General features: G+C 43.6%; 1 protein-coding gene across 22 annotated transcripts in view; it reads left to right on the plus strand.

Moving 5' to 3' along the window:
* The window catches only part of BEND7 (BEN domain containing 7), an 85,931-nt gene extending 73,590 nt beyond the window's left edge, over positions 1 to 12,341 (plus strand). For 3 of the 22 annotated variants that reach the window (XR_004177092.1, XM_031652504.1, XM_031652498.1), the window contains 2 exons: positions 3,501 to 3,551; positions 4,333 to 5,313. Coding sequence is in view for 20 of the 22 variants with exons in the window: in XM_031652504.1 (XP_031508364.1) it covers positions 3,501 to 3,551; positions 4,333 to 4,343 (62 nt within the window). In the remaining 2 variants the exon portion in view is untranslated. The other 19 variants (XM_031652485.1, XM_031652499.1, XM_031652486.1 and 16 more) reach the window with 16 other exon arrangements.

The raw sequence follows: 12,341 nt of genomic DNA on the forward strand, positions 1-12,341 counted from the left end.
CCACTGACTTGGGAGGCTAAGATAGGAGGATCACTTGAGCCCAGGAGTTTGAGGCTGCAGTGAGCTGTGATTGGCCACTGCACTGCAGTCTGGGTGACAGAGCGAGACCCTGTTTCTTTAAAAAAAAAAAAAAACAAAAAAAAAACGGGAAATTCTGTAGAAGGCTTCTCTCAGGGACCCAGAAAGACCTTGCTGGCAGTGGATTATGTGACTAAGAAACACAGTTTAAATGGCGTTCTGGTGCCTTCCCCATGCTGCACATTTTAGACATAAACACACCTTCTTTTCCTTCTGTCGTCAGATGCTGAGACCGATTATTATGAGCTCTGGTCTCTCTTCCCTTCCCCTGTCCCACCAGCAAGCAGACACGCAGCCAGTAGAGATGTGCCGCCACATCCCTCTTCTCTTTCCCACAAGCAGACTGGACAGGGAACACATCCCCTAACCATGCCTCATTTCTGTTGATAATTCATATCACAAACGCCCATTTTCCCCCCAGGTTTGCCCACTTCTACAGGATGAGGCCCAAGCCACATCCTGCTCCCCACCCCTCCCCTCCTCAAGGAGCCTCCACTCACTTGCCCGTTCCTGCCCCTTAGGCATCAGAATATTTGATGTCGGACATTGTAACTTTTGACCACCGGCTTAGATGATCTGCCCAGATACTTATGATTGGCTCCCTTGGCCCTTCTCTTCTGCATTCCTAGCAGGTTCTACTAGCAACTGAGAAGTAGAAAGTGGCTGTAAGATAAAACCAACCCTGACAAGCAGACCCAAATGATAGCACAGCAGCAATGACCTGCCAAATGCAGTTTTGTCTTCCCGTTTTGTCAAATCCTGTTCCACATCATTCTCCTCTAGGGCACAGAAGTGGGGCTCCAGCAAATCGAAACTAGAGCCACTTGTATTTCCTTCCATGATGCCAGCAGGAACTGAGGGGTCTGGATCAATAATATTACCTGCTCTCATGCTTTTTGTCTTGATAATTTTCAGTCTAAATGATAATACAAACAGTGTCGCATAGAGATTGCACAACTTCAACCTTATTTATCATATCTGGCTCCATTCCTGGAATGAGGTAGAGACTCTGACTCCACAAGCTAATTGGCTACCGCTGAAGGAAGCCTGCACTGCCTCTAGAAAAAAAAGAAATGCCCCACACAGATTTGAAAGGCCGTTATGCAAATCCAGATAGAGATTCATTTGGGGCTGTCGTCACATGAGATAATTTTTATTCTGTAACTCCAGTGATTCCTTTCCTGGTGTGCATTTTTATCATTTTCATTACATGATTTTCTCAGAGCTGAAATGACAGTATATCGTGTTAGATCTCAGAGTAAAGATGCCACTGCTGTTAAATGTTTATTGGACTTGCTCAATCTTTTCCAAATTTACCAACTTGATTGTCACCGGGGAAGAAAGAGTGTGAGCTTGTTGTTGCAGATAGATGTTACAATTAAATTTGAGTAACACAACAGTGCCTTCATCCTTGACTCTCAGCCCCTATTCATGCAACTAGCATGTTCTGATTTATATATAATCATCTGTATTTTTTTTTTGTTATATATGTTCTGTTCTTACTAAAGCACATAATTGCATAGGCCTGTTTTTCAAGGGGAGAATAGCTGAATTACAAAAGGAAGATCAGTTTATACCCAGAACTGACCTTGTTACAACTAAATGAAAAGCAATTATAGATGTAAAGAAAGTTGCTAAAATATAAAATGAACTAGAACTAGAAGATTTAAGAAATTAGCTCATAATGATGCTTATGGTATGTTTGGACTATTAATAGCAAAGAGATGAATAGCCCAGACATTAACCTGCTTCATGTCCTGGGCATTGTTACTTACTAGCTGTGTTACCTGGCGTGAGTTTCCTAACCTCTGTCTCACTTTCCTCGTTTGTTCAGATGGGCAGAACAACAGACCCACCTTGTAGAGTTTCCTACGGGTTCACTGACACATTGCATGTCAGGTGCCCAGTGAGCATTTAATAAATGCTGGAGATTATCATCGTTATTATTATTGAAGGATTTTTAAAATCCTAGGCAATGAGAGAACTACCATGAAGACCATCTGTCTATTCCAACTCACTCAAACCAATTAGAAGAAAATAATGTCTTCTAAATATAAACATAACATATGTTCATTATTTTTCATATGTAAAATAATTTCTAAAAGCCATAGAACAAAATTGAAAATACCTAAAGCCTTTCATCCAGAGGGAAACACAGTTCACATTTAGTATGTGCTGTCTTTTTTCTCTAAACCTGTTTCCAGAATTTTAATCACACCATGTATCCCACGGTTTGACTGAATATTTTTATGTTATTAAATATTCATCTACAACATCATTTTAGTGGTTGCTAGTCTTCCCCAACCTAGATTGGTCTTGCATATCTCGTCCCTTCTCAGTGATTGCTGTTTGTGGTGGATCTAGCAGGTCAGCAGACAAGGGTCTTTCACTAATGCCAGTGAGTGTTCATCTGACGACAAGATGCTGGAGGATGAAGGAGATGGGGGAGCCTTACAGTGTTTCTAGCCATAGCTAAGCCCTGATTATGTTTAAAGCAACAATAAAAACAAGTACGTAGTACTAGTTTAGGCTTCTACCAACTCAGTGTTACAGCGTGGTGCCAAGGCTGACCTCATTCAACAGCCTCACAAGGGCTGCCCACACACATTATGCAGTCAGCAGGGGCCTTCCTATGGGGACCACAGGCCCTGGGCCACGGAGGGCACCACCAAAACTATCCCAGGGGCCATAATGTGATGTTTTCCCATCCCCACGTGTTACGGGAAACTAACAAACCCATCCCTTACCAAGAGACACATGAGCACCTTTTTTTTTGCATTTAACAGAAGGTTTTTTGTGACTGAAGGATCTACCTTTGGGAAACTCCCAAGGAGATGGATACATTTATCAGAGACGAGCAAAGGTTTGCATTTTAAAACGTAGCAATGGAGAATCTTCTGAAGCAATGCCTATACCTTCTTCATGACCACGTTGGTGCCAGAGTTAGATTGGCAGCTCTAGGATCTGCATCAGTCATCTCCAAAGAAAGGTTCATTCTCAGGATTTCCTACGCGGCCCCCCAGGAGTAGTTCTGGCGATGCCAAGTGCAATTCTGCAGCAGGAATTCACTGACACGTTCCCCCAATGACTCTATCTCAACAATTCACCCCCCATGCTGGTTCGATATTTAAGCCTCTGTAAATAAGTGAAAATAAACAGAAATCATCAGTGATCAATAGAATGAGGCTGATAAGATTTTTAAAAATTTTAATACAGGAAAGTTGGTTTTAGATCACCATCATCAAAAAATACTCAAATAACGATATTAACATCTGTAATATGAACCAATGATAGCTGAAAAGGGAAAAGAATGGTGAAAATTTATGCATACTCGAGTTTTTAAGATTACATCACTATTTTCAGTAGAATGAATGTGCTCCCTGAAACTAATGAGATTTGTGTTTTATATTTGTAACCAGCAGAGATCATGGACAGTGATGAAAGACTGGATGGCATTTCTCTACCACCAACAGGTAAATAAAATGCATTTACATTTTCATCACCCCCTGGAAAATACAGCCCACAAAAATATCTGCATTGAAAATGATTTTGACATTAGACATGCAGACACTTGAGCAAACTGCTTCTCCAGTGGACCCAGGCCCTGGTCATCGGAGCTGCTCAAGGCCCCGTGCTCAGAGATGTTTTTCACATTGAATAGAATTCAACGTGAATAGAAAAACATTTTTCTCACACTCTTATTTTCATAAACATCTCAGAAGAGCAAATCCTAAGAACTAAGTATCACAACATTTTGCCTCCCCAAACCTTTGGACATTACAAACTATTGGACATTACAAACCCTTTGGACATTACAAACTATTTTTAACATGAAATGAGATTTCACTTTAAAACGGGAACCACTAATTTTGTGTGATCAAATTCATGGCTAGGCTGTCCTCTCCCACCTCCTCCAAACAGCCTTGGAGCCTTGAGCAATCAATCAATCAGTGGACACCCAATGAATACTGTGTTTTAACTGAGCGATTTGAACAAGCCCAGCCATCCGGCGTGAGTGGCACGTTCCTAATACCAGGAGCAGATCAGCTGAAGGCCCCCTTCCATGGAAGCATTTGCTGCACACTGTTGTGTTGAGCCATAGACATAATTCCAACTTCATACTATTTGACTCTCAAGTAATGCTTCTGACCCTGGCTTCCTACCTGTGTATAGGTCCATATCTGAGAGCCAGAGGGGCAGGTGTCTGATCAATGAGCCTTGTGGAAAACAATTTATCCCCTCTATTGGTCACAGGACTCTACTGACTGCCCTCCAAAGGATACCTGAAGATTCTCTGCCCACAAAACCCAGGCACACCCAAAAACCCCCTTACTGAAAAAGCTCAACCGAATGTTTTTTCCTCTAGATTTGGGGTGGTCTGTGTTAATTAAATTCAGCAAACATTAGTGGAGTCTCTAGGCTGTGTAGGAACTAGACTAGGCCATGTATTCATTGACAGCACGTATCCCAAAATGGCAAGGAAAGCCACGTTCACAGGTGTAGGATGGGTCTGTGCTAGTGAACTTCAGAGCTTCAGAGCAACAGGAAAATTGAGCGGTGTAAGTGACACATTGCTTTCTCTGCCACTGAGTAGCTAAGCACCAGATCCATGGACAGATAAATGAAATGAGCTACATAGTGCAAAAAGACCTGCCTACATCAAGTTCTTCCCATGTAGAGTCATTATATAAAAGGGATTTCTCTTCTTATTTGGCTGTGTTTTCACATTTGTGAATTAAGAGAATTGAAAGACGTGATCTCTGTTGTTCCTTCCCAATTTGTCATTCTCTGACTATCAGGGCACTCTTATCAGCCTCATTCTTATCACCCGGGCCAGTCCCAGCAGATCCATGAAATCCTAATCATAATAGACCTAGCCTTCAGGGTAGCATAGGCCCTTCAGGGTAGCACCATACCTTTCTAGCTGGGCTTCCCAAGTGCCCTCCCACCCCTGGCATCTCCAGTGCCTGTCCTCCTGCGTCATGTGACACAGTGAGCTTTTATTATTTGAAAACCACTCCCCTTGAAGTTTATATTCACCTCCAAGTGGTGAGTATGGAATGCCTTTGTGTTTTCCTATCTGAAGTTGGAGATACCTTTCCAGTGAGAAAACTGAGCCCAGAGGGTGCTAGGAGAGTCTCATGGAACTGAAAAAAATGTCAAGGAATCTGAGAATGAGAAGGAACTTGAGAGATCCTCTAGTCCAATCCCTTCTTTTTATCCAGTCCTTTTATTTTACAGGAAAAAAAGCCTGAGGCCCAGAAACATTAAGTGGCTTTCCCACGGCCTCACAGCTGGTTGACGGCCTGGCGGGAACCCAGGTCCCTCGACTCCCAGCCATGATACCGTATAGCTTTCTCACACCTAAGCCAAAGCCAGCTTTCCTCTGCATGTTTCCTAAAGATCCTAAGAGATGATGGATGTGCTAATCCCTTTAGGAGTCCTCTTCACTGTCTCAGTCTTCACAATTACAATGTTCGTCGTCCGTCAGCCCGGTTCACTGCAGCTGAAACTCATTCCTTCCAGTCTATTCTCAAACTTTACCCAAGGCTGTGAGGTCATAATGAAGAAAATAGTATCACACACCTGCAGGTCTTTTCACTAAACTCTTGATAGATATTTGATACAAATCACTAAGCAGCATGATAAATAAAAACGTTTATCATTTAGAAAAGAGGCTGGGCGCGGTGGCTCACGCCTGTAATCCCAGCACTTTGGGAGGCCGAGGTGGGCGGATCACGAGGTCAGGAGATCGAGACCCTCCTGACTAACACGGTGGAACCCCGTCTCTACTAAAAAATATACAAAAAATTAGCCAGGCGAGGTGGCGGGAGCCTGTGGTCCCAGCTACTCTGGAGGTTGAGGCAGGAGAATGGCGTGAACCCGGGAGGTGGAACTTGCAGTGAGCTGAGATCACGCCACTGCACTCCAGCCTGGGTGACAGAGCGAGACTCCGTCTCAAAAAATAAAAATAAAGAGGAAAAGAAGTATCAGATTGGTGCTCAAATTTTGCAGTAATAACATTAAGTAATGTTGATATTCACCTTGATAGCATGTCTCTTGATTGCCTCCAGAGTAAAATCCCCATTCTGGTTGGCTTCTTTGAATGCAGTGCTGCTCCTAACAGCCCTCCTCACATGTGCGCTTTAAGAACTCCACCTTTCTTGCACATGTGGTTTCATCCTTGAACTTGAGCCTCACTGGTCAAAACCACAGGATCGACCAACGGCTCTGATACAGACTCTCACGATCCCATTTATCTGAGCTAGCAACCATGAGTTCTTTTTAAAGATTCAGCAATGCTTTTATTACTTTTTTAAGGTCTTTTTTCTTCCTTCCAAACTTGTGTGTTTGGGGCAAGGGCAGGGAAAGGGGTGTAAATCCTTAAGTGTTTCTATGAACCAGAAGTGACTAGGGTAGGGTTACAGGCAGGTCGAATGACATTTGTTTGGATGCATTACATTTAAGCAACCTTCTATTCATCAGGTTTTAACAGAAATGGATTCACCCTCTATAATGCATCCATTTTATTTTCCCTTAACCCTATTCACTAATCCTTTTTGAGCAACTACCAAGAATCAGCCCTGTGTTGGATGCTGGTATAAAATGCCCTCAGTCTAGTGTGAGAGGCAGAAGGAATTACATAAATGCTACAGGCAGAAGTGTGGAGAGGGCCTGGGGCTCAAGAAAAGCCACCCAGGAGCTGAGGACAATTTGCATTTAAAAAAAAAAAGAAAGAAAGTATAGAGAAAGTGAAATCAAAACAGTGCTTTCTAAAATTTAAAATGGAGCGTCCAAATTTGAAATGGGGATGTTCTTCTAGATTTAGCAATTGTCATAAATTGGCATTTTACATACTTTTCTTTTAAAATAATAAACAAAAGTGTAAGGAAGAACATTTCAATTGCTTTTACCACCCACAGACAACCATTATTAGATGATTTTTCTCAAATGTTTCTCCGTTTTATTTATACGGTGGAGATCAAACGTGTAAAATTTTGTTTCCTACTTTTTTTTTTTTTTTTTAAATTTTTACCTAACAAGCATTTTCCCACTGTATGGCAAATCTTCATATGCATTCTTTTAATAGCTGCATGATATTCTGTTTTGCAGGTAGATTATCTTTTGGGCCATTTTCTATGACTGGTCAATGTGTGGATATACTCTAATGGTAACACACATTCATGGCCTTTCTCATAAAAAATCATTACAAATTTCAGATTTCTACAATTGCTCACGGAGGACAACTAAAGCCTTGGCTAAAAACTTAGCAACTTAACTGTGAAACACAGACACCTCCCCAGTAAATTCTTTACTCATCCGGAACACCCACCTCCAGCCACGTCACAGAAACATGTACAACTCTTCCTTAGAGAAGTGGCCCTCCGCCTTCATTTTCTTGTCTCTGTTGTAGGTAATATATTTGACACCAGGAGAGAAAACACGGAGGATACAGAACCAGGTTTCACTGCCTAGACTTTGATTTTAGTGACATTGTTCAGTGGCATATGTAACTTCCGTTTGAATTTCCACAAAGATCCACGTAGCATTTCAGGTGCCTGCAAAGTGTGGGTGTTCTGTGAAGTTTACCTGTCATGTTTGAATAGTTTCATATACTTTCTTTGTAACGTGTGATAACCAAGCCTCCAATCTGGTGTAAGATTTTTAAAATCACTGTTAGGGTTGATTTGTTACCCTTTAAAAGTCCAGCATTTGATTCAGTTAGTTCATTGTCCATTATAAAGAAGTGGTTCTCTCTTCCCTGTTTTCATTCAAAACCTCAGTGTGAATATAGAGCTGTGAAACATATTTATTTTAATGTAAACTGCTTAGATGCAAATATAAAGGAGCATGGCTCTTTCCAGTGCTGAGAGAGCAGTTGTGAAGGCCAAAATTAATTAGACCTTCATCGTCTTAGAAGATGAAAAAGCTGTTTTGGGAGACAGGATAGCTCTGACCTATTAGATGAAATCATTCATGACATCGGTACCCCCCAAATAGCCATTTGTAACTGAGTAAGTGCCAATGACCTATGAGTTCTTAGGAAAGAAAAACCTTTCACCTAAGTTGCATCAACACAATGACAAAATAACTAATTAAAAGGTTAGAAAATCGATCAATTATCTACATGATACCTAACAGCCATTTTAACAGATGGTCTTAACTGAGAGGTACAGGGTTTTGGCACCATGTGGCAACTGGCTAAAAATGTACTTAATATTATATCGTTTATCTGGTTCCTAGTATAGTTGCCCTCTGCTTTATATAAAACTAATATATGAAAATCTGGATTTATTTTAAAAAGATATATTGCCATGAAGGTATTTGTTTTATAGAAATATTTACCTCCAGATTTCTTTCTCTAATAAGATGGTGAATTTAAAACACTATGTTATTTAGAAACACTGCATCTACACTTCATTTATTGTATAAAGCAAATTGCATTGAATCTTTGCCACTTGATCCAAAGGCCAAAAATTGGCATGAAACCAATTTTGACTACAGATGACCAAACTCGGGGTTCACACCTGTCCACCAGCAGTTCCAATGCCTTCCCCTAGCCCTGGATTTAGCAAAGCGCAGAATGTTAAGAGCTAAAAGTTACTGTAGAGGCTATTCAGTCCCACCCCTCATTCTGCAGGTGAGGAAACAGGATGAATGAGGGTAAGCGGTTGCCCAGAGCCTGTTAACCCCTCTGTGGCCGGGGCCCTGCCTAGAACCCGAATTTCCTGACTGCCCTGTCCAAGGTACTCCTGTCACATCACACTGAAACACTAAACCTAGAGATAGGAGGGGGGCTCTGGGAAAAATCCCTGTTCCACCAAAGACCAGCCAGTCATCAAAGATGAGAGAAGGCATCCCTGCACTGTGACAAAAAGCTGGCTTTAAGTGTGGCTTGTGGAGTCAGTCTAACTACTAGACAAGTTACATCTCGTATATGTGTGGTTTCTTTTTCTTTTTTTGCGGAGCTACAAGGAAGGTCTGGAGAAATTATTTCCATCATACCTTTTCGTTAGCCTTTTTCCACTTCTGGCCCGTAAGTAATCCCTTTCCTGAAAACAGCCCCTTTGTTTTATCAAGTGGTCTGATGTACTGCGAACTGCGGCTCTTGTGTTTTTTGCACCATGGGTTTTAAAACCTGTCCTGTGCCTCCCACAACGAAATATTACCCAAGGGAAGGGAAAAGATTAATTAGTGACCTTTCGCTCTGTTAGGATGAGTATGTTGCTGGTAAAGGCAGAAACACTAACTTCCAAATGTGGTCTGTTAGAGATTCGCTGGGAGCCTTCGGAAGCACTGCCTTCCAAGGGAGGGCCACGGCTTGCAGTATTCAGCACTTGAGGACGGGCGGGGCTTGTTCAACCCAAAGATATGTGCAATGAATGGATCCACACATTGGAAATACGTATCAAAACTGCAACAGTAAAATCATATTTTGTAAATTAAAATTGTGTTTACTTACTGTGACTACTGTTCAGACTTTATTCAGAAATCCTTTTTATAGGCTTTCTTAGCAAAAAAAAAAAATCCATATCTATGGATAACATCTCAATCTTCTGTATATATGTTTTATTAATATGTAAATATTTAGATTTTTTTAAATTACTATGTTCTTTAAAAAAGAATTCAATGCAAGCCTGGTTGTGAAAATGGTGTATAACATTGTCTTGTGATATCAATTCCCAAGATGCTCTTTATGTCTGATCTGGAAGAATACAATAAATTACTTTAATTGAGCATGCGTGCGGATCTTGCCTGTGTGCCGGTCTTCCTGTGTTTATGAAGAGAAGTCAGTGCTGTTCATTAATTAAAAGGTATTATTAATACTCTGATGATCTCCCACAGAAGTTATATCTCCTGATGAAGTTAATTTTAAAAAATAAAGAAATCACCTAGATTGCTGCCAGAGTGAAAGCCTTCAGACGCTGGAAAGGCAGTGTCTGGCTGTTAGATCAATGGCTACAGCAAGTCCCACAGAAGCACTTGAGCGTTAAGTACTGAGATGCTTGAAGCCTAATTTTAAATGAATTAGGTAGCTTTATAATCTTCACTTAAAAGGTTAAGCCCTGCTTCTATGGAAACAACACATCACACGGACAAATCAATCTTCTCCGATGCAGAGCGGCTGCAGCTGCAGAATCGTTCGCTTCCCCTTTTTGAACACAGGGGGGCGCCACTCCTCGCCGGGCACCTGCCCCCGCCGCCCACCTGCCCCCGCCGCCTCCCGCGGGCGTGCTCCGCCCTCCTCTCTGAGCGGGCCTCACCCGCGGGCTGGAATCCAGCTCCATCAGAGGTTCAATTCAGAGTCTTGACTCTGGGTGCCTGCTTTTAGAGGGGCCTGGGACAGCTGTGAGGAGAGGCGGGCGAGTAGGGGCAGGAGCTGCTGCCTAGGAAGGCATGCGCACCTGGGCAGGGAGGCTCGGGGAGAGCTGTTGCAAAAACACGTGGACTCCAGCCCCTGCGTCTTGCAGGCGTCCACGCTGCTCTGAAGCTGGAGTCAGGCTCCAGTCCTCGCCTCCGCCCTGATGCCCCCAGCTTCCTGGGGTCCCTTGTGTCAGGCCCCCACATCATATCTTTTGGCCCAAGGCCTCTGGGATGCCCTTGATCCCACAGGGCTGGCAGGGATGAGTGCTTTGTAGGTATCCTGGCAGAACAGCCCGAAGACCTCTCTAACCCAATGGCCAGGGAACCCCATTTCGCCACAGGAGGCTCCCCTGGAAGACGCTTGCACACCTGCCTCAGTTGTCACCGCTCCTATCCTCCACCCCCCAAACCCCCCTCCCCAAGGATCTGAGGACACAGCTGGCTCATTTCCCAGCAGCACCCGAGTTCAGCTGCACCATTTTACTGAACACCAACTGGGGAGACACTGTGGGTGTTTAGGGCGACCGGTTTGGGGATAAAAGAGAAAAGAGGGCGAGAGGGGAGGCAGGGGCACGTCCTGGCACTAAACTGTGCCAGGCTTGCACCATCCCGAGGGGCTGGGACGACGTGGGCAGCCGCGGAGCATCTGAAGGGAAAGGTCTTGATGGGAGTCCTATCTTAGGTCGATCCGCCTGGCTGAAGCAGGGAGCATTCGCAGGAGGGGGCGGGCCGAAGACACGGGATCCCATGAACCCACAAAGTCACGCCTGAGAAAGAATCAGCCCAGAGGAGGGAGAATGTGACAAAGCTGACACCAGGTTTCTGGCTGGGGAACCAGGGTGGGTGTCACTAAGATAAGGAACACAAGGTGTGACGATTTGGAGGAGACAGGTGAGTTACTCCATTCATTCATTCATTCATTCATTCATTCCACAGGTACTTGTGGTGGGCCCTGCACTGTTCTGCCGGGTGGGAGTGCAGCGGTGACCCAAAGTCCCTAGTCTTGCAGAACTCGCCTCAGACAATGTCACAAGAAAACGGACACATGGCGGAACCCTGAGAGGAGCAGCACCTTGTGCTCCTGAACAATCTTACCAGAGAGAGAGCTGAAACAGGAGCTTTCTCCCAAACCAGCCAGGATTTCAAGCACCATTCATTCCTCATAACTCAGGTCTCAGCTACACTTCATCATCCAAGAAGGATTCGCAACTTTCCCAAGCCAGGCTCAATCAAGTCACGGTCTCTGACCCTTCACGTCGCTTGCCTCTCTCTGAAATTATCTTGCTTATTTCTGTGTGTGTTTATCACCCATCTTTCCACTGGAATCTAAGCCTTGTGATGTCAGGCTGTTAAGATTTCAGGCCCTGGTGAAAACATGTTCAGGATGCCCTCTCTCCTCTTTGCCCAGCAAGAGCGGACTGGTTAAAGTTGGACCTGAGGTTTCCATGAATACGCAACCGAGTCATTCTGACTACAGTGAGTCCTGGCCTCCCAGTGCTGCCAGTTACCCGAAGTGACTCCCCTTCTCCCATCAGCCCAAACCCAGAGCCTTTATCATAGAACCCAAGATTGAGGGGAGGGTCAGGCCTGCTGGACAGTGGCCATATCATGGGATGGATCAGGAGCCTTTTACAGCGCTCTCCTTTCCCCTATATCCCATTGTCTTAGATCACGTGGACATGCCTTTTCCCCTAATACCGCCCCTTCACCGCTCTTCATAATTGTAGAAATTGTGTCAATAGATCGACCAAAGAGATGCACATTGTGCTCCATGAGAATTTAATAAACATTAGTGATTCAAAGCAACTTGAATTTACACAGATCAACTCTTGTTATGTTTTGTAACCTCAAACGCATGAAATTGATTATCCCCCCTAAAGTAATATATACAGATATGT

This window comes from Papio anubis, chromosome 11 (genome assembly GCF_008728515.1).
Source record: "Papio anubis isolate 15944 chromosome 11, Panubis1.0, whole genome shotgun sequence".
NCBI lineage: Eukaryota > Metazoa > Chordata > Mammalia > Primates > Cercopithecidae > Papio > Papio anubis.